General features: G+C 38.0%; 1 protein-coding gene across 17 annotated transcripts in view; it reads right to left on the bottom strand.

Annotated features, from left to right (window-relative positions):
* LOC145675518 (uncharacterized) overlaps positions 1-24,265 on the bottom strand; it is a 290,842-nt gene that overhangs the window by 216,913 nt on the left and 49,664 nt on the right. Inside the window, exon 7 of one of the 17 annotated variants that reach the window (XM_081745981.1) lies at positions 5,643-5,967. The exons of 15 other annotated variants lie outside the window; for them this stretch is intronic. In XM_081745981.1, coding sequence (XP_081602107.1) covers positions 5,645-5,967 — 323 coding nt within the window. In that variant the 3' untranslated portion in view covers positions 5,643-5,644. Of the gene's footprint in view, positions 1-5,642; positions 5,968-13,065; positions 13,483-24,265 lie in introns of those variants that run through there. One more of the 17 variants, XM_081745979.1, reaches the window with a different exon arrangement.

Genomic DNA, 24,265 nt, shown 5'->3' with positions numbered 1-24,265 from the left:
CACGAACTTGGACTATCGCCCTGCAACGCAATCTCCACTGAAGCAGTGCGCGTAAAAGGTGTGTGAGGGAAATTGTACACCACACCGTTTGACATGCTTCCTAGAGCCGCGCTATGGTAGTGGGACGCCTTCGCGCGAGGCCTTGTTTCAGGAGGCAAAAGGTGCAGAAATCCATCGGAGATGCATCTGGTGACTTCACGGGTATGGACGAGAAGAGAGATACACCAGTCTCCGTGGCCATACGCCGATAATACGCGACAAAACTGCGAGCAGTGTGACTAGATGGATCCATGTGGATCCACGCCTTCCGGGTGTCCCTGGTATACAACTGTGGGATGTGCGTTGCGTATAAGGGCATGTTGTTCGTTTGAAAGTAGGCTGTATTCACCTTAGCCTTCGAATCCACACGATGCATTGGCAACTTCTCACGGGCGCAGAAACCTGCAACTAGCATGAAGCCTTTCGAAAACTTCTTGCGACATTCATGGACGAACTCGCCGCGGCCCTTCGCATCATGTGGTGAATAAAAATGGCCCTGGGCTTATTGGTGTCATCAAGGTAGATCAAAGCTTCATCCAGAGTGACAACCCACTGCCAGTTGTCACCTGACAGATACTGTTCATACAACTATCTTGCGTTCGTGAATCTTTCTTGAATGTGCCTTGGTGATAACTTACGCCCCATCGCCTTATGACGTTTTTTTCAGTCCCAAATTGTTCTTTATAATACGACACACTGTGCTCTGTGATATCTTGCATGAGGTGGCAAGATTGCTTTGGGTGGGCAAGTTTTCCTTCACAACTGATGCCCTGATGTTTCTCACAACGCGTTGTGTCCTGGCTGGACGTGCCCCTTTCCTTTTTCACTCTCACGACTTGCTATTAATATTTAGGGCCAGTGCTTTTTCAATGCTGCCTTACCCAGCTACTGTACGCCTGCTGATATTGTTGCCCATTGCCGCACATATTTTCACAATCACTGACGCACTGAATTGTCCATCGGAAAGTTCATATATGTACCCTTCCCAATAATGTATCACTTTAACAAACATAATAGATGTTCGCCACAACAACCTCTACACAGCGTTGTACGTGATTCACCACTGGATTCACGGGCTACTGACTTCTAGTTCCTTCTCCCACAATGTGCTCGTCATCAGCTCTGTAAAATTGACCACCTTAAGGTGAACTGACCTTCTGTATAAGATCTTTCAAATGATTGTGTTTCGAAAATTTTCTTCCTCGAAGATGTTTCTTCAGTTACGAGATAGCTCGGTGTTAAATCTGGCTGAGCTGTAGGGTGAGTGCTAAATCTCGAAGCCACAGCTTTTCAGCAAAATCTTGCCAACAACAACTCTATAGACTAGAGCACTGTCACGCATAGCATCTGATTCCATTGACTGCCTCCAAGTAACTGACGCAGCTGGATACTTGAAACTGATACGTTATTTCTTCCATAGATTGAACGGCTTATTACCGGTGGTGTGATATTTTAGTATTAGGCCAAAAACTTTCGGAAATACCTTTGCACTTACCAATGAAAAGTCATTCCAAGAATTAACTTCAGTAATGCATGTACCCCACTACTGAATGATTCAATAAAATCTACGAACGTGCAAGGGAATGGAACAGAACTGAAAACTGTGACTTCGGTATATGAATCAACTGATACTAGTTTAGATTTCATTGCGGCGAAAAGAACTGATAAATGGAAGAAGTAGTATGTAGAGACAGTAACAGACTCATGAGTGCTAGCATCCACACAGAAGGCCACAATTTGTCCCTTAAAATATGACTGTTTCTTGCAGACTTAACGAAAATCTCTTTCCTACATTCCTTATTAAGAAATATTTTGGTCAGAATGAGCACCGACATGTTCACAAATATGAATCCTTGATGAAATCGTGAGCTTATCCTTGATAGAATCATCACAAATACAATGCTCCTTGCGTAACATATTTCTTCCCTATCACATACGTCATCATCGTCAGAGGTATTCTACCATTACTGGAAGGTCACTTACTGCAAAGTGAGGAGCTTCCATATGCCACTTTCTTTAGCCAACCTCTTCAACTTTAGAACACATTTTCTTTTTTAATAACGTCTATCACCAGCAAAGCCTCTTTCGCCCCTTTCTCGTTTTATTGCCATCGTATCTTTCCACACGTCCCTCATGACAGTTCCTTTTCAGCCAATGTCTTAACCAGTTTCCTTTCCATTTTTTAAATTACATTTAAAATTGTTCTTGACTATCCTATCATTCCTAACACTTTATAATTCGTTTTTCGTTCGAACCAGCTAAATTCTCTCCATTCTTATTCCCATCTACACTTCAAAAGCCTTCAGTCGTTTTCTAATTGTTTTTACGTAGTTTCTAACCCATACAATGCAATACTCCACATGAAAAAATGAGTCCTTTTTCTTAACTTTCTATTTAAATACTCTAATTTCTAAATTTTTCTTTCACCTCTATTTTTGCTGTCAACAAGTACAAAAAAAAAAAAAAAATAGAATGGTGGTTTCCCATTGGCTTCCACCCCGCAGTATTCCAGCCATTAAAGTCACTGACCACACCTGGGACTAATGTCAAAGTCGCCGTACCGATCACTATGATTTTCGCCAACTTGGCTACTGGGAAAACTGTTGCCTTATCTCATATAAAAAGAACAAACAGAACAATGTGCAATAAAAGTGTTCCGAAACTTTGAGGTACATATCTTGTGCTGTTATACAACCCTAATTACGCTGAAGAATGTTTAGTCGCCTATAAGCATGTTATTTTGACGTAATTAACTCAACATCCATTGAAATATTTCAAGATAGAGCTCCAATTATTACCATCAGATCCTAAAGAAATTTATATGAGACTGGGAAAGTATATACCCTTTCAATATTAATAAATACTAATAATAATTCAGTACTTTTGTCGATGTTGTGCAAGAATGAATATGTCCACCTGAGAACGTCTCTCTCTTTTTTTTAAGTCGGTTAAAACAGCTAGAAATTAACGAATGCTACCTGCACATTCCTTGAATATCACTAAGAAGAGAGAACTAGTGACACGAGATGCAAGAATACAAAAATATAAAAATATCGTGCCAGTAGCTGTTTGAAATAAAATCCCTTTAACCAAGAATCGGTAGAATTAATCATCACCATCGCTTAGAGCTGATGTCGACAAAACAGTTATTATCTGTGACAAAGTCACAGAGGAAATAAAATGACTTCCTTAGTAGCAAAAAATAGAAGAGACTGCTGCGATGCCATCATTCTACAAGAAAGGATCCTGTGCCTAATGCAGAGTCGTTCTGATGCGTGATTAGTGCCATACTAAAGAGTTGGACTAGCATATATTTCCCGCAATAATCAGGCCGTTAGTATGACACTAATCATAGGTCAAAACGACTCTGCATAAGGCCTCCTATGTTTAATTACTTATGTTAAGACCAATCAAAAAACACCTTATAGAACAGTCTACGAAAGTTATCCGCTTCTTATACATGAAGTAAAGTATTTGTAAACGTGTTTCACATCTACCACGAATGCCACATTAAATTCTAAAACGTAAAACTGAAATCTTGACAAATTTATATTCTTCAAGGATAAAAGAGATGGATGATTAACGAAAGTCAATTGGTGGAATGAACATGTGGGAGGGAACGGGAGAATTGCGAGAAAATCCAAGGACACAGTGTTGTCTACCGGAAACTTACATGGCCTGAGATGGGTTCAGGGACCCCTTGCACCAGAAGTGAGGGTTCTACCACTGAACCTCAGACACGTTAAATTCTAATTTTGGGAAAATCTAGATAAAAGTTGACTAAACATCATATACGTATTTGATCAAAAGAGGTATGAAATTGAAAATTTAATGTCCACAAAGTATAGGAGTTAAAATAGCACAACACAAACAAATAATTAAATATTAAATGTTTTCAGTATCCCATACTAACAAGTTCAGCTTAGAAATTAGGAAGTTTCTTAGTATATATTTATTTTAATTTGTTCCTTTTAGCCCTCCTTGAAGGTTTTAAATACCAACCGTTAATGACGTTCATGTATGTTTTTTTTTTTTTTTTTTTTTTTTTCGATTTACTATTGATGACGTTCAGTATACGTCTTGGTGAAAATCTAAAACATTTGCAATATGCTTACTAAAGATGCAACAAAGTCTATTAAAGAATGGAACGGAGTTTTCTCCTCCGTAAGATTTTTTTTTTCTTCTTTCTTGGTGGGAGGCGTTCGCTTTTTGTTATTTTCTTATTCAAGCGCCACCTTTGTTTCCCTGTAGTGGATTCTACAATTAAGAAAGTGTGTTTAAAATATTAAATACTTGTAAGCCCTATGTTCAAATCCAGGGCTGGCTCTCTTGATTGGTTTTCAACTGGCATTCAAAATTGTTGTCAGTGAATGTACGTTATACAACCACTATACCCTAAATGTTGTTTTGGTTGCCTAATACTCTTACCAAGTACCAGGAAGCTACACATCTTGATATATGTGTTTTACTGGCTGCTTAAATTCAAACTGGCAGCTAAGAAAAAAATATAAACCAAGAAACGCATACGAATTCATTTTAGTTTTGGTATAAAATTTCACTTACATCTCGTTCTTCGTATGGAAAACACTTTAATCTCAGCTTTCTATGCTTTTGTTATAACCTAATATGAGTTGAGTTTACAAAATTAAAGTCATAAACGGTTATTTTGTGAATGATGTTAATTTCAAACGGGAAACACTTTAATCGCAGCTTCCTAAGCTTTTGTTATAACCTAATGAGTTGAGTTTACAAAATTAAAGTCATAAACGGTTATTTTGTGAATGATGTTAATTTCAAACGGGAAACACTTTAATCTCATCTTCCTATGCTTTTGTTATAATCTAATATGAGTTGAGTTTACAAAATTAAAGTCATAAACGGCTATTTTGTGAATGATGTTAATTTCAAACGGGAAACACTTTAATCGCAGCTTCCTATGCTTTTGTTATAACCTAATATGAGTTGAGTTTACAAAATTAAAGTCTCAAACGGTTATCCTGTGAATGATGTTAATTTCAAACGGTAGTAAAGCTTCATTATTCACACAATTTATACTTTCTTTATTGTTATATTGTGGCAAAATGTTTGCAATAACGAACTTTTGTGTATCATCTTTAACTTAGTCATCTTCAAATTTTAAAGACCTCAATAAATGCCAGTAAGGTTTTAGTTTATTCACATTTTAATGATAATTTTGTTTCGCGAAACTTATTACACTGAATGTTACTGCTAACACCCTTTTTAATAGAGTTTAACGTCCCACGATTATGCACCGAAGCTAAGGATTTTTTCATTATTTTTCTTCTCAATACAGTAATTGATGTCATTTTTCGTATTTTAATGGGAAAAGTGGGACGTACCGTTATTTCTTCATTAAAACTAAAATTAAATCCAAAATTTCCCAGGCAAACAGCCGTGGGGAAAAACTAATGCTTACGTATAATTACGTATGTAGGCAGAGTAATTTTCAAAAAGTTATTATTGGATCTATCTGTTCGGAAATTATTGATAAAAGAACACACAGAAAGAAATTTATAACACTTCTGCTGATAACTGTACATCATGATTTAAAAAAAAAAAAAACTGCAAATGTTAAAACATACCTTTAGTATTCCAGTAACGTGTGATATCGCATGTAGCAACCTTCTGGATGGAGAGGAACACCGCACCGCCCACAAATAAACCTAGTTTCTCTCTTCAAATTATTCCGCACACAGACTCTACATCTTCGTGTCGGTGTCCTATCTTTTGGAGTCGGAGGGATATGTACAAGCTCATGATTGTGCAAGTCCCCGTCCAGCCGGTCAGGTGGATCGCTTCTTGGTCCACGCTTTACTGGAGTGATTACCCGTATCCTGCTCTGGTTGGATGCCAACGTAATTGATACATCTTGTCTTGTCTCTAGGAACTTTTGATCCACAAAATGATCTACGAATGATTGGCGGTAATTAGGGTTGGATTTTTGAAAATAAAATCTTAGTAATTATGTTAGTTACGGGTAACCGAAAATTCAAAGTGTGATTTCGACGTAACTGAACGCGTACGTGGCCTATCACGGCAATCCAGCAAAGACTGACCAAAATCAAGTCTGGTAGTAACGGAATAACCTACTAAGCTTTGACACAGTGCGGCAATTAGGGAACGAAACTGATTATTTCCAATATGAAATTAGTTTTAGCACGTTAGTTTTTATAGTGCTGAATCTTGTACATGACTTTGGAAGCATGTGCACAAGTTTCCAACTCGGCCGGTCGCCAGTGTGACGCGTGAACGCGGCAAAGCAGTGTGGTGTTATGATATCTCATCACCTTTCAATAATGGAACATTAGTGTGCGCTTAGGGAAAACCCCAACGGAATCATTTGAAGTGTTAAAAAAGGTTTATAGAGACAACTGTCTTTGTCTTGCGAGATTTTCAATGGTATAAGGGGTTCGGTGATGGAAAGGAGTATGTGGAAGGTAACGAGCAGTCAAGTACAAAGAAGAGGTTGGTCAGAACAACTGTCATGGTTGGCAACGCTCGGGATATCATTTTGAATGACAGAATGTAAGTTTTGGGATAATATCAGGTCACGTGGGGTGAATACGGAGGCTGTTCGCCACATAATAGCGGAGGATTATAGAAATGGAAGCTGTATGCACGTGTCGTGCTCCATTTCTTGATAGAGGAGCACAAAATGGAAAGAGACCATCATTGCCCCAGCACACAACATAGTGATCGTTCGTGAGATTTTGGCGTGCGAAAGTATTCCCACACTCGCCAGACCTGTTTCTTTGTGAAGGGATACTTTTTTCACGATCATGGATTAAGCAGTGACGGGAGCATTCTACATTATTACAGTATAGGACTTCCAGAAGTCATTCTATGATTTATTGGATTGTGGAAAGCTGTGTGGACAAACAACGTTCTTTCTTTGAATAAATCCAGATAGTTGATTCTATTTATTATTCATTTATTTTTTAGATACCTATTTCCTAATTGTTGCACTGTGTAAAATGATACTGCATGATGATATAAAACTTTTTAACAAATGATAGCTATGCCCACTGCAAATTATGCCCGTCGTGTGCGTAGCCTATTTGAGGCAAAACAGCAAAAATAAATTTTAGATACATTAAAAGTCGAGCCACGTGGTCACAAATTAAACTATCAAATTCATCTCATCAATACAATAAAAATAAAAAGTGCAAATTTGGGTTCCGATATTTACAAAAAAAAAAGAAAAAAGAAAAAGAAAAAAAAACAAATTTTAGATTAACTTACGTCGACCATGTTAGTCAGGAAATAATGTGTTAAACTTAACATACCGAGACTACATGAGGATACAGAATAAGAGGTTTCCGGAAATCATGTCCAGTCTATTAACCCCGAACTCCGAAGTATCCTTTAGGTCGATTGCTAGTCAGAATCTAACTATTAAGCTACTACAGAGTGATTCTTTTAAAACGCACGGATTTCATTTGGGTCTAGAATTTCTAACAATGGTGCGGTGTAAAGATTTGAGGTGTTTTTTTTTTTTTTTTTTTCCCGTTAGATGGGAACCTCAGCAAGGTCAAGAAGAAGCAGGAAACTGGGCCGCTGTATTGGGAATTGTGCTGTGCTGTTCTGTGCTACTGTGTGAGTATGATCAGAGCACAGTGAGAATAGTGTATTCTTTGGAACAACACGAGTTTGTTCGTTAAAAGTATTGGACAACGGAATTTGTTGTTGCTATGCAAAGAGCATTCAGAAACAAATTTGCTTCACGTTCAGCCCCAGACAGGAACATAATGTGGTCACTAGTAAATAAATGGGAAGAAACAGGATCGCTTCTGAGTGAGACAGGGACGCATCGGACTCCGCAGGCAGCTGTTGTGGAAGATATCAATTATCGACTCCTTAGATCGCCCAAGAAATCTCTCCGTCGTTTGTGGCAAGAAACCGACTGTAGCTATCCACATGTGATTTATGGGTGTTACTACTAACACTTAATTTGTGTTCTGCAATTTCGCTTAAAAAATCCAAAACCTCATTCCAATTGTAAGGTACACTGGCGAAAATTTGCTGTTTTCCTTGATGCGTGATCGATATTACCCCGGATGAATTTAAACCAGTACACATAGTCCCATAAATCTCCCATCCTTCCCTGATCATTTGCCACAAACCACATGAAAATCGGACTTCAGTTAGAAATTCTAGACCCAAATGAAATCCGTGAGTTTTAAAAGAATCATCCTGTATAATGAAATTGCATAAAGGTAAGAATAAAATCAAGAAAGAGGTAATGAAATTAATGCATATTATATAAGAACAAAAGACTTATCTTTGTACCGTAGAGTTTGTCTAAACACTAAATAATTTCAATATTTGATCAACACGATGACCTTGGTCTTGTCTCCTTTGCTGGTAATAATTACTTCCCTATTATTGTTGTGATTCATTGTACTGTTGTCTAAAAGTAAAATGAGAGTCCAAAGTATTCTGAAAAAGCAATTACATCACTATTTAACTAACGATGACCTAGCCTGATTCATACCTGTCCACTTACAAGTTCAAGAGAGCGGCAATTTGCAAGTAACAATTTATTGTTCATTGTTAAATGAAATGAAATATTTCAGTTTTACGTCCCACGATTATGCCGGCTAGATTAAAGGAAATGGTGATGATGAGAAATGAATGAAATGTTGGAATGAAAAATGTGGGAGGAAACGGGAGAACCCCGAGAAAGTACACAAACACGGTGTTTGTCCACCACAAAGCCCACTTGACACAAGCTGGGATGCACCAGAGGTGAACGCTCTACCACTGAGTCACCGTGTTCCTCTATTGTTCACTAACTTCTTGATTTTGTTGTTATGCTAACACAGTATATACGATATATCATAACATCACAATCAAGGAGTCACAAGTAAACAAAAATCCATTACTTATCAATTGCCGTTCTATTCAACTGGTTGGTGGACAGATGAGTCACGCTATGTAATTGTTAAATGTATTTAAAAAAGAAATATTTTAGTGTCTCATTTTTCCTTTATAGGGCAGTACAATATATCACAACAACGGATGGCGAAGTAATCGTTTCCAGCAAAGTGGATAAAACTGATCCAGGGCAAGATCAATGTGCTGACTGAAATATTGGGCTTATTTAGTGTTTAGACAAAATAAACCCTGGGGTATAAAGGTGAGTACACAGTTTTTAAGAAATAAAATTACTAAATGCACAGATAAGATGCATGTTTGTTAATAAATTACTAACCTTGAACTTGACTTAAGCACCCGTATTATTAATTTATTCGTACACGTTTCGATGACTGCTTATCACCTCATCATCAATACGTCATACTTATGGAATATTTATATTTACTCATGGATTCACATAGTGGTTACTTTTCAGCCCTTAGAAAAAAAGCACTAATTTATTGGTGTACATTTTAATGGCTGCGTGTTATCAGCATCAGTACATGATAATTACGGATTATTCACATTGATTCCATGACTTACATAATGATAAATTTTCAGTCTTTAAGGAAAAAAAAGAAATAGACTAAAAGCATTATTTACTTCATTAACAGCAAAATACGATTGAAATTTATACTCCAGTAATCAGTTGAAGGGTTGGTGAAATTTCAAGGAGGAAACGATTGTGTGACAAGAAATTTCACCCTTTTAAGTGAAGTTACTAATGTTAGCTATGGGAATATATTATTCAGAATCAAAATCTCGGACTGTCTTTTCCTTTATCTTCCTCTATATATTTCGACCTCCTCTGTGGTCATGAATATGTGACGTTACTTCCGAGAAAATAATAGAATGTTTAATGTTTAAAGAAAAGTGGGCGCATTCAGAATACTGAAAGATATTTCTTCACTTACAGGACTAGGACAACAATGGTTTTCTGCTGATTTCTAGCCTTCATCTCAACGTCATGTGTTCACGGTCACTGACGGTGCAGAAATATATAGTGCAAATAAATCCTAAATAAGAACAACAAACAGTCCTAGGTACAAGGTAAGATTTTGAACCTTTCAAGTCATTTATTGAAGTATAAATTTTAATTGTATTTTGCTGTTAACGAAGTAAAATAGTGCTTTTAGTTAGTTTCCTTTTTTCTAAGGACTGAAAATTTATTATTATGTGAATCCTCGAATCAATGTAAAATCCTTAATTATCATATACTGATGATGATGGCACACAGTGATCGAAACGTACACGAATAAATTAATAATACAGGTGCTTAAGAAAAGTTCACAGTCAGTAAAGTAATGAAATGTATTCCCAAAAGTCACGGCTACATGGGTTAGCATATCATACAGTACTCCAATGAGATCTACAAAACACGAAACTGTGGTTTCTTTCTCGAGTAGACACTACCTATGGATCTGAGCAGAAGATTGCTATTGTTTCTGAAGCGCATTAAAGAATTTGGTTATTCCAGGAATAAAACTGTCTACCAAGATGGATCAAATTTACTGATTTTTAATATTTTTATGCAAAGGTCATTCAAAGTTAAGTAAGACTTATTTCTAGGTAGGAACTTATATACAAACACCAAACAATGTCATATTTTCACAGTATTTCTCCTGAACATCCATACATCGTTGTCATTATTGTGGAAGTTCCCTGTTGCCTCTGGCGCACAAAGGACTAGGCTGGTGTCGTAACCACTGCAGAATAGTGTTCTTGAGGTCCTCATCTATCTGGAAGTGCATCCCACCCAAATCCTCTTTAGGAGATCGAAACAAGTGGAAATCACTGAGAGCTAAATCTGGACTGTAAGATTTACGCGGTAAAACCTCAAAAGTGCACGTTGGCCAGTTTTTAAGTAAATGGGGCAAGTGGGTCCTGGTAGTAAATGTTTGTGAATGATTGTCTCCACACTACCAACACTGACATTAACTATGCGGCATGTGACGCACTGTTATTTATCGGTCTTCACGGATAACTTGCTATACAGGCGTGATAATCACCGGGGTGACTGTAGTTGGGAATCCGTGAGATTTATTTGCTACCAACTTCCGCCCTTCACTGAACTGTTGACACCATTCGTACACTCGTGGGTACACCTGAACACAATGTTCTGTGGTGTCCACTGCTGGAGGAGCGCCTAAGAGACCACGACAAAATTAGACATACAGGAATCAAAGACATCTTGGAATCAGAAGAGGACTATAAAATCCTGGCAGATGTGAAAGAGGAATATTCAGAATTATGCAGGAAAGCCTTTTATGGAGATAATATTACTTAAATGGAAACGGAATGGAAATGAATATGGCTGCTGAATAAGAATCCTTACTGCACCGCAGGCGACTCCAGGAGACGCAGGATTTCCTCGCCGTCAGGATGGAAGTGTGAGTGATGGTGTACGAGAGCCTGGGGCATCCCTGGCATTGGCTCGGTAAGAAACTCCAGATGCTCTGGGAGTGTGTCTGTGACGTGTTGGTGTTGGGATGAGTATTTACTGCTGTAAGGAATCATACTAAGTTGTCAAAATGGAGTTAGAGCTCAACAGTGTAGAAATAAATGCAGTTATTGATTTCATTTATATAAAATAAGACGATGAGTTTATAGGGTAGGATTAGGAGTAGTTTATGAATTAAAATTACCTAATGAGCATGCTTGCTTTAAAAGATATGATTTAGATAGCTAAAGTTCGCTGTCTCTGTTTTGTTTTTTGTTTTGTTTGCTGTGCTGTGGTTTTGTCCATCCCCTCCCTTGTCGTTCCTTGTTTCCTTTTTCCTATTTTCTCAGTTACATAAAATAAGAATGATGCAAAAAGGCTGAGGAAAATAAAATTGCAATGATGACAGGTGCCGAAACTGAAGAGGCGCGTTTGAGCAAAAAAAAAAAAAAAAAAAAAACTCTTGTCCGTGACAGTGTTTGTTCACCTTTACGTAAAATTTCGGCAGGCTTCACGTCCTTCAGAAGAAATTCCATAATGCATCACTATTCCACAGTAACAAAAGCACTACTGCCGCTATCTTTGTTTACGCTACTGTGCATGTACCAAATCGTAGCAAAGGATAATGGTTACTTGCAAGAAATCATGGTCTATCTTGTAGACGTAATGAAGGCCTGTGTTGATTCATTAATACTTTATACAAGAAAGTCTATAGTTTATTCAAGGAACGTTCAGTACCTCATGTGAACAAAAACACGTGGTGAGTGTTTTATTTTATTGGTTAAAGAGCCTTGGAACATTCATGCAGCAGAAGAAAATAGTCTATTGTCAAGCAAGCTGTTTTTCAATGTTTTTGTTGATTATAAGGCTCATTACCAGAAATGCAATTTCCTTACAATTAAATAACAGAAACAACACTGTATCTAAGAAGTAAATTGATTAAGATTTTAGATTTTTGGGCTTTCGGCATCTAAGGCCATTTAGCCCGTCACGTTTTGAGGGATGACGTCCCTCGGCGAGCACACAATCCGGGGAAAGGGAAGGATGAAAGGATTGGGGAAGGAAGGAAGCGGCCTGGGACCTATAAGTTAGGTACCACCCCGGCATTTGCCTGGTGTGAATGAGGAAAACCCACGAAAACCTCGTGCAGGGTGGCTGGCCTGAAAAAGCGTTGTACACTTTTTCGACCGAGTGGCCCCACCGGGAATCGAACCCGGGACCTAAGAAGAAAATTGCATTAATGTAATAAAAGAAGGAATACGCATGTGTAGAAAATAACTTTGACTCACCTTACGCGCGAATCACAGTTTACAATATGGCCGCCTGTGGGGAATATGTAAAACACGGACAAGGTACAAGTACGTGCTTCATGAAAGAAGCGCTGGCCGATAGCCAATCATCCGAAGAGTTTCGGAGTAATACAATTCTGCAATGTTTACATCACGATCAGAAGGTTCGTTGAATGAACTTTAGATCAACCTTGAAACACGTTTGTATGTTATCAAATCACCTGATATCCAAAGTGATAAAATTATATTAGTAACCCTTAAGGATGGTTATTAAAATCAGTCTTTCTTCAGAGATAAAAATAAACAATTTTCAAACTTAATTTTTATTGTATTGCAACACATACATTGAAACAAATGCACAACTAAATTCTACTTTTGTTTTCATAATTGAAATTTAAAAAGCTTGTACTGATTAGAAATCCTTCTCTGTATGAAACGCACGAAAACATGTACCTAGACACAGTCCAACCTTGCACTCCGGGCACCAAGTTGTCACAAAGGTGTTCTTCTTCACTCTCTTTTTCGTAGTGGAACACACAACACATCTTTTTTGTCCTTTTTTCTTTGTCTTTACTGATGGACAATGCTCAGGGTAATGACGTTCCATAAAAGCAATGGCACCAAGGCGATCAAGATTGTCACGGACTGATCTCGCTGGAACAGTATTAGTCAAATTTCCAAATTTCTCACGAAGAAACTGAGGAATTGTTTCTTGGTGAAACTCTTCGAAATTTATGTTGATCCCAGGTTTCACTTGATACATATGAGGTAAAGTCCCTACAAATAAATGGGAAAAATGAATGTGTTTGTTGACATAGCAATGACCTAAAAGCCATCCAAAGCCTATGAATGGGTACTGAATGACCTACTTGACAAATTAAACGCTGCAAATGAGACATATAAACCACACCCGTCATCTCCGTCCAGATTATGTGTTTATATACCACACCCATCACCAGACAAATTAACGGATGTGTTCATATGCCACGTCCGTCTCTAAAGGGTAGAAAATTCTATCAGTCTTTCTGCAGAGATTAAAACATTAGCGACCTAAGTTCGATCCAGGCCTATGATTGAAAATTGAACGACTCTGACAAACTAAATTCAAATGAGGCTTAGAAACCACTTCATCCTCTGTTTAGATGTTGTGTTTATATAACACAGCGCCCTCAACGGAATGATCGGCTGTATTTATATGCCTCGACTGTCCCTAAAGGATAGGAAAGGATATCAATCTTTCTTCAGAAACTAAAACATGGACGCCCTAAATTTGATCCAAGCCTGTGATCGGGTATTAAATTACTTATTTCACAAATTAAATTCAAATGAGACTTATAAACCATTCTGTCCTCTATGTTTAAATGCTGTGTTTACATATGACACCTGTCCTCAACGGAACGATTCGCTGTGTTTATATACAACGCTTGTCTCTAAAGGGTTAATCAGTACAGTAAAGGTAACACTGCAACTTTGTACTAAAGTGAGACGTATATTAAAAATTTGGGTAATATTACTTTCAACGATCATATGAGTAAGAAGTGCACATTATGTTGTTATAATAGCCAAAACTGAGTACTAACCTAAGCATCCAAAAACACCCCAGACGTAAACGTTTCAGCGACAAGTTTCCGCCTTCTTCAGCGAGTATCTTTTGTCTAAGGCTTCCAGCTCAAAAATTATTCAGCATCCCAGTTTTCCTCCAAAACGTTAATATCAATAACGCAATATTTTAAAAAACAATCACTTTTACAGTCATCAATACTCAATTAATGGAAATAATCTATTATATGTTACTCTCTTTTGGCATACTATAGAAACGACGACCTATAAAGGCAACATACTTTTTAGACAACCTGGTATTAGGCATCAATTTATTTCATTCGAGGGAGGGAGTTTTCTCAGATTTGAAATTTGTAGCGATAGCTATTAAGATCAATTGAAAGAACCACTAATCACCAAAAGAAGCCAGCACGTATCCCCTATCTTTCCAATGTATTTTGTAAGGGACCGACAAAGGAGCGCTAATCACCAACAGATGGTAGCATGTATCCCCGATTAATCCACTGTATTTTGTAAGATAACTCTTGAAGAAAAGCGGATTTTTTAATTATGATTTTTCGATAGATAAAAGTAACCAAGAAAGTTCTGTCGCTTTTTGTAGAGGTTTGTGTTCCATTGGTCCTTACGCCGTGAGTTGAATACGAATACAGATAAGGCGAAGGTCAGTTGTTGGTGTGGATATATCCAACATACTACCTGGTTGTCGCAGTTCAGTCGCATACCGTGAATATGCGCAAAGACAAGAGTGAACATGGGATGTCCACAGAGCGTCATAAGGGCGTGTGTGCTGTACCATTCAAACTAGGATCAAACGCCGCAGCAGAGGGACGGAAAATATGTTAGGCCTCTGGAGAGGGTTTCGTGACTACGCGGACAGTGCAGCTGTGATTTAACAAGTTTAAGGACGGTGACAAAACACTCGAAGACGCACCACATGCCGCAAGGCCAATACATGTACAAAATGAAGTTCTTCAGGCAGCAATCGAGGCGAACAGTGGCCAGCCATATAAGGAACTGGGACTAAAATTCAGTGTGAACGGAGACACCATTCGGCAGCACCTCCATCAACTACAAGTTGGGTCGATGGGTCCCACATGATTTCACTCCGGGCCAGAAGGCAACGCGAGCAGACATATGTGTTTCTTTGCTGTCTCGTCTCTTGAAGAGGACATTCCTGGACAAGATGTTAACATGTGATGAGAAGTGGGTCCTGTACGAAGCTCCACGACGCCGTCATTATTGATTAGTATCCCATGAACCCGTTCCAAAACAGCCGAAACCAGCACTGCACAAAAAGGTCCTCCTGTGTGTTTGGTGGACTGCTCGCGGCATAGTGCATCGGGAACTGCTACCAGCTGGTCAGAGCATCAATGCAACTGTGTACTGTCAGCAATTGAGCCGTATTCAAGAAAAACTCAAAACTCTGGAGCCAGCACTTCTGAATCACACAGGTGTTCTCCTGTTACAGGACAACGCTAAGCCTCACGTGCCTAGAATGACCCGGGCCATCATTCTACGCCTTGGATCGGAAACACTATTGCATCCGCAATACTTCCTGGACATTGCACCGTCTGATTATCATCTGCTCATCTTAGAGGACGCTGGTTCAAATCCCTAGTAGAGGTGCAAAATGCACTTGATACTTTCTTCGCTTTACGGCCCACCAAGTCCTACTGCAATGGAACCCATGGCCTCCTAGAACGTTGGCAGATCGTCGATGCTGATGGGAACTATTTTTGATCTTCCAGGCACGTCTTAGTTGACATATCGATGTTTGAAGGTGGTGGGTGAAAAAGCGACAAAACTTTCTTGTTTACCTTTATAGACAGATAGAGCGAATATCTCAGCCAAGTTCGTTAATGGAGTTAATCCATTAACATCTTAACGAGTTACGGCAACTTATACCCCTCCGTTAATCCACACGATAACTGTTGAAAAAGAGTGAATATTTGAGTTGCTTTTTATTTCAACAGATAGCTAGAGCGATTATCTCGGGAGCTCTTAATGAAGTCAATCCGTCAACATCTTCACAGAGAACGGTGACTTTAAAGGTAGCTATCCATATCCATTTTCTACTATTGAAACAAAAGTAGTAGCAGTTACACATCTCGCCGTTAGATGGCAGCAAATACCTCCCAACAGTTGACATCTACTGGACGAAATTGGAACTTCTAGTGCGTGATCTTTGTACTGTCTATCAGATTTCATTTTCACCAAATTTTTGTTCTAAATATCATTTTTTTCCCCCAAGAAATTAAGTTCAAACTACAACCTTGATAGTTCGTAACTCGGGAACCAGATTTTTACATGACATTTCACATGTGTACACAAGGTCGTTTCACGTCCATGGTAACGAGGTTTGAACTCATCCCACCTTAAGAAAGCCGTGACGCCGCCAACGATTGTGTTCCACTACCTTGCAGCAATGGCCCTGCAGTGGGGTGTCCATTGCAGGGGACTATTTTGAAGAACAATTTAGGTCAAACGATCCCATTCCTCCTGACAAGCTTTCCAAAGACCTTCAATTGTGCGGGAACGTCTACTTTCCAAGACCCGTTTCCACAACGGAAACCCACAAAATACCATGGGAGAGGCATTGGGGATTTAACAGGGATGTCTCTAAAGGGTATTTCATGAATGCCCGTTTCACGTGCCATCCGATCCATGTATGCGCGCGTGGATTTTGCCATGACTGGATGCCTTGTCTTGGTGGATGACAACACGAGATGTGTCGCTGCCATAGAGAGAAGGAATATCATGTCTGTAGAGTGGCTCCAAAATATTCTTCTGGTAATAAGCAGCATTGATTTTTAGCCTCTTTGTCTATTCTGCACAGTGGAAGTTTGCCGTTATAGCAGTAACCACCATCAACCATGAACCCATGTGGAAAACTTTCAGCACATTTACGTACCAGTCAGATCATCCTCTGGAATCACGTAAATGACAGTAGATGGCCCTCTTTTGTCACGTCCCGACAGATACACCCAACTTCATCTAGTGACACTACATACTTCCAGCAGTCTCCAGCTAGATGATGTTCGTAGAGCTTTCGGCTGTTGGTCTTCCTCTCCTGGACATGAAGCACGCAGTTTATGAACCTGAGCCTTGTGGTTCCGCATGAGTTGTAAATTATGTGATTTAAAGTTGCGGAGAAACACTGCACTGCCTGTGCAATCGCTCTTTGTGTTACCGCGTTTTCACGTCGCACCAAAGAGCTCACTTTCCGCACAACAGCAGGGAGACGCTCAGGCTTCCGATATGTTCGAGGTCACTTTGACTGATTCCAACAACAGGTACGGTGCACGCTTTTCGGCGATTCAACACTGCGTTGATGCCCTTCTTTCACACATGGAAGGCTTTCGTCTTGCGCTGTTTAATTATCTGGCTGTCACAATAACCAATGTCGGAAAAGGCACAGATGTACCCCTCCCAGAAGACTGGGATTTTCGGTGCTATCTAACCACTCACGTAAACACGATCCGTCGTCTTTGCACGTAAACACACAATAGTTTCCCACTACCAGCTCTGGTTGCTCTCTGCTGTGAACACACGCTGCTTCTTGGTGTTCGAAATCGTTACCACAAACGTGAAACGACCTTCTGTATTAAGCAAGTCAAGGTTTACCTCAATCCCAAGTTTGGACCCGATCAGATTTATAAAGTAAAATTAAAAGAATTCACTCACTTATGTGTATAGTTTCACCACCTCTTGTGATTGTCTAACTGCCCTGAGAGCTATTCACACTGCAAATTATGAAAATGCTGTGTGCACACCAGTTCTGCTGTCACGTATCAGAAAGTAGCGTGAAGTGCAGTTTCTCGCCCGGTACTATAGTGGAAAACTTTGTAAGACATAACTTCTTAGCTTCAGTCAGTCAACTCGCTCACACAAATTCGAATTCACAATTTCCCGACGCCGACACTACAAAAAAAGAGCTTTCCTAAGCTGAATCAAGTTCGATAACTAACTAAATCAATTTATCGCATCCAACAACCAAATACACTTTATTCCATGGCTAGCATTCCACGACGTTACGCATCTAACATGAATATATCTCAAGTCGGTCCTACTCATGCAAAAGGAATTCTGAGACGGGACAAGCTCGAATTCAATTTCAAATCGTCTCAAGTATTTCCCAAACTTAAAACATAGCTAAAACGCTTTCTCACATCTCGACATGGAAGAATCATTACTAATAAAACTGCAACTGACCACAGCAGTATATAAATTTTAAGATTATATATTTGTGTTACAGTTCCGGCTATGTAACATAGCCTTCCTCAGACACATTATCAGAGAAATATCCAATTTTGACAGCTTATATACAATCTGGATGCAAGACACGCCCACTTTCTCTTTACAAAACGTAAACTTTTAATTGGCTCAAAAAGTTTTTTTTTTTTTTTTTCAAGTGACTACAGTAATTATTAAAAATTTACTTTTTGAGCCAATTAAAAGTTTACGTTTTGTAAAGAGAAAGTGAGCGTGTCTTGCATCCAGATTGTATATAAGCTGTCAAAATTGGATATTTCTCTGATAATGTGTCTGAGGAAGGCTATGTTGCAAAGCCGAAACTGTAACACAAATATATAATCATAAAATATATATATACTGCTTTAGTAAGTTGGAGTTTTATTAGTAATTTTGAATTTTCCAAAGCTAGAATAAATAATTCACAAGTGGAAGATTTTTTTTTTAACACGTAAGACAACCAAAAGAATCTAAGGAAATGAAATGAAATCCGAATTTCCAAACTTGTACACTATTGGTCAGTTCTTTAAGCGTGTAGGCGTCAGAATATAGACCCTAGAACCATCCTGAGATTCCACTGACTACATTGGTGTAACAGTTTGATATAAACTGATTCAGTAATTTGTACATAAAACACAACAGTATAGGTACAGATGAAAACCTTCCTCTATAACTTATTTTTCATAATGCAACTCTTGTAATATTTTAAAAATAATAACTCTTCCCATTTGTCGTCTAATGAAAATTAAGTTCAAATTTAATTTTGGTTCTTTATTTCAAATTTAATTTTGGTTCTTAAATATAAATATATCAATAATCAACCTTTGTTGTTCCTATTATCCTGGCTCAGAATTCCTTCTTTTAGTATCTCTAACAGTTACTTAACAACTAGCGTGCATTACCGCCATTTTTACACAAATGTTGAAATGCGACGCTTAAGTTAATTTCCATAGTGAAAATTTATGGTATTCAAATAGAGGTGAGGCCTTTAAAGATAATGAAAATATGAAAAAGTGAAGACGACTCACTCTGGTTCACAGTCTAGAATTTTAGTAATGTTACTTAAATCCAAGTGGAAATGATACGTGAAGTGATGATTAAAAAAATACCTATACGGGATATGAACCAGCAATGGACACGTCTTTAAATCTTACGTCCCACGGTTATGCCGTGTAGGCTAAAAGACAATGATGACCGGAATGAATGAAATGGTGGAATGAAGAAAGTGGGAGGAAACTGAAGAACCCCGAGAAAACCCGCGCACACACTTTTGTCCAGCAAAAAGCCCACTTGGTGCGAGCTGGGACTGAAACGGTGAACCGTTTCGTGCTCATTAAGTGCCTCGGATTGTTCGATGATGCCTGTTTCGCAATTATGATCCAGACTGAAAGATCCTTTTTGAATGCTAAAAGATGAAATATATTAAAGCTTTTGATCATGATACGAATTTCATTGAGGTAATAATTTGTCTACAATTACTATGAAGTATTTTCATAATTTTCAAAATATTCTTAAATTTTGACCTTACTAACTACATATGAGAAAATTATAACTGTACTGCGATATTTAAGGCAGTCTTTTTGCAAGTAATGGCTAAATTATGGGGTGTGATTTGATAAAACACGTAAAATGTGGAAAACAAAAGTATTATCGCTCACAATTAATAATGATGTAATGAGTGACTCAAAACTAACAGTGATCTAATGAGTGATATTAAGTGTCATTAAGAAAGTGCTAGAAGCTAAATGTCACTAGTTCAAAAGTCACGTGCTCTACATACAGGCAGGTGTATGTTCACCTCTATGATTCTGTAATATACAGCGTGCATCATTTATAATGTTCAACCGTGATAACGGAGAAAGCACAAGAGGGAGAAAGCGAAGGGGGACATCTTTGCATGTATTAAACAGAAACATCTGACAAACAGTGTTCCCAACCCAATATATACTTTTTCAAATGGCACTGCGTCAGATTACTACATATTTCAAATCAACGTGTCAAATGAAAACTTAAAATGCCACATTTATCATTCAGTGTTGCAAACTAAGGATGTTATAGTATCACAAACATCCAAAGTTTGTAAGTCTCTAACACACACAGCACAACGAAAATGAAATGAAATGAAATCTTTAAGTTTTACGTCCCACGGTTATGCTGGTTAGGCTAAAGGAGACGGTGATGATGAAAGACGAGTGAAATGGTAGAATGAAGAAAGTGGGAGGAAACGGGAAAACCCCGAGAAAACCCACGAGCACGGTGTTTGTCCACCACAAAGTCCACACGGCGCGAGCTGGGATCGAACCAGAGACCCCCAAGCACCGGAGGTGAACGCTCTACCACTGAGCCACCGCGCCCCCCAGCACAATGGAGATGGACAAGATAATACACATCAAAAGTATCTTAGCGTATATATATAACCGCCAACAAATTGACGCTACGATTTTCTGTTCAAGTATTTCTGGTTTAAATTTTAATCATAATTTTCATTCACGAATACTTATGTCTATGTTTTTCTATTACCATTAACAAATTGTTTCATGTACAAATTTGGGTATGGGGAATCTCCGATAAGTGTGCCCTCCTTCAGATACACCAAAAGAGAAGTGTTATGGAAGGTAATGCTGATATAACTGTTGACAATGGCATGGATCCTTCCAAATTACTTGTTTCCACTATGCTCCAGTGATATCTGTAGATGTGGAAAGATCATTTCACATTTAAAGCGAATTCCTTCTGATAACAAACAAGTCTTTTGTTTAAATATCCTAAGAAGTTGTTGATAATTTCAAAGAACACAATATGAAATAACTTTAAGTAAAAATTAACTGCTATGGTAGTGTAAAATAAGCTTTGAATGTTCTCTAAACTCCTAACAGAACTGCGTGTAAATAAAGTGTGATAGTATTTTTGAGTTTATCATTATGTTTAACTGTCACTACTATAAAATGATAAATGGGTTGTTAGATGTTCTTTATAGGTTCCGCTGTTTGCAAGTTTGTAGAAATTTTAAATAGTAAATAATGCACAATGCAAAATGAAACATGTTATTTCCTAGGATCCATATTTTATTTATTCGATTAGTAAACTAATTACACGCTACAGAAGGATGTTCGCTGTATATCCGGCAATTTTCGATTCAGTGCTGCCACCTGGCGTATCATGCTAGAACTATGGGTTTTGCTGGCAGAAGCAGTATTGTGTCTGACCTTGTAGGTGCATAGATGTTGGCAGTAACTGTTATCATATGTCCATCTCACTGTATGTGGTCACATTCGGGCGACCACATAGCGTGGCATTGACGGCAAGGAACGCAACAACTGTTCGTCAGTGCAGGGAAAGTTTCCCTCGTGGCTTCATGGTTGTTATGGAAGGTAAGGTAAGATGATGATGTGCAAGGTGGACAAAAACGTGAAGGTGAATGCAAGATATCTCCAAGAATCCATTCTGACACCTATCTATCGGAGAGACATCCCACAATTGTATGAAAAGGACGCGAACCAGGTGACGATCCATATGGACAAGGCTTCGAGTCATACCGCCACATCACTACATTTTTATCAGGAAATGACGGAGGAATTAGGAATTTGTGTCATTCCGTTTGAAGACATTCCCGTGAAAAGCCCAGATCCCAGTCCATGGAGTTTTACGTATTTTAATTGTAGGGAGGAGTGAGATTCCCATGCCTGTCCAGCGCCGGAGATTGCTGCAATAAAATCTGCGATGCTGTGTGATAGTTCAAAAATGCTGGAGGTCCAACAGAATATGATCGGTGGTGCACGGCGCGGTATCTCTTAAGGTGAGTATTCGTCAAAAATTGTCAGATATTAAGCAAACAATATTCTATATTATAGTTCTTAAATATTTTTGTACTTAATTTTTTTAAAAAAAAAAAGACCTTGTTTGTTTTATTCTGCCATTTTCGGGTTTTTATTTCGCAATTTTGGTAGCTATTTTGAGCTTTTCATTTTGCTATTAATCACGGACTCTAGTAATTATATGGATTTTGAGGCCATAGTGTGACGTACGTACTTTGTGGAGAGGAAACGATGAGAAGAAATTTCAAGTTCACGGCAATGTGAATATGTCTTAAAAAGCAAGAAAATTATAAACGTTTGATACTTCTATTTCAGTTGTTGTTAGGTGACGTATTTATTGATAGATTAAGATTTGTACAGTCAATAATTATTTAGGTGACAAATTCTTGAACGTTGCAGATTCTTTATCGACTTCGACAGTATACTATATACGTAAGCAGTCCAGTAGAATGATTCTGTGCATTTATGTACCAACAAGTGTCAGAAAAAATAACGGTAAGAGATAACGAGAAAAGGTATTGGTATGACACAAACCAAGCTCATATCTGGGGCGGCTCTATACCCCGGCATTTCCACGGAGCGGCAAGTTTCGAGGGGATGGCAAAATCTTTCATAATTAAATTATTTAAAATAAATATTTCTTGTTGGAAACAGACTTCATGATGATGGGAGTTAAATTTACTAAGCTGACCTTCTATTTGAATACTACATTCATAAATCATGTTTAGGTCGTACTAGTTTAAGGCCACATGGACAGTGATAAAGCAAATAGTCAAACAAATCCCAGCATGAATTGCTTGATTGTTGTCAAATACACGAAAATTCTCGAACAGTAGTGAACTCCTGTTCCATTTAGTTAGTTACCATAATTTTGATATGAAAACTAGTCTTGTCTTTTATCATAAACAAGTTCATTATCATTGAAGGTGCAAACATTTTTTTTTTTAACAGATGTAGAAGGAAAATCAAGAAATAAAGATAGAAGAGCTAATTGCACTAGAATTCCGAACTGATATATTGAGAGTAATGCTTGATACTGAATTCTATAAAAAGTATTACCATCTTTCCTCTGTAGGTGTGTTTGCTTTATCACTAACATAATAGATTATTATTTAAAGAAAAAAATAGAAACAACGAGATTGTATTTTTTTTAGGCCTTTCTGAGTGCGAGTGCCTTTTCTCTCCCCTTCGTTGTTCATGGTGGAGTAGAATATTTAAAATCATGGCTTTTAAGACTTGTTCTTTCTGGAGAAGGGGGAGGGGGTAAATGTTGCCATTTCATGGGACGGCAAATTGCGTAAAGCCGGCCCTATTCATATCATCGTATCATTGTACTTCAATACACATCTATATGTATCCTATAATAGTTTAGTATCTTCCAATCGTTATAAATAATAAGTGAAAAATGCACCCTAAACAAAGAGAAAAATGGACACATTGTATTGTAAACGAAGAGAACATTTTTCATTTTGAGTCAGAGCGACTATAAGTTCAGCAATGGGTTGGCTCCACTCGACATACATTAATAATATGGAACTGTCTATGGAAGTTCATAGAGCAGTACAAATTTTCAATAAACACAACTTCGCACTGGGAAGTTTCAGTCACATAGATTTCAGTACTATTACCATCTTAAACTTATTGATTATTCTTCTCCTTAAAACTGTTAACGTTACATGAGGATATCGTTCCCTTTATTACACAACAAGTTCCTTTATCTACATTTAATTTAGGTTGTTTGTTTAAAATACACAAATGGAATGCACTGTAAACAAACAACCTAAGTAAAATCAGAAATTATTGTGTTACATCAAAAATATAAGCAGAAATTAAGATTTGCCACTTACCTAAAATGCATGAAGAATCATTATATGCGGTGATTAATTTCAATGGTCTGGTTGCCATGGACTACATCTTAAAAGTGAATATCGAAA

The sequence above is a fragment of the Thermobia domestica genome, chromosome 18 (genome assembly GCF_964235325.1).
Source record: "Thermobia domestica chromosome 18, izTheDome1.hap1.1, whole genome shotgun sequence".
NCBI lineage: Eukaryota > Metazoa > Arthropoda > Insecta > Zygentoma > Lepismatidae > Thermobia > Thermobia domestica.
This window is presented reverse-complemented; position numbering and strand designations above follow the sequence as displayed.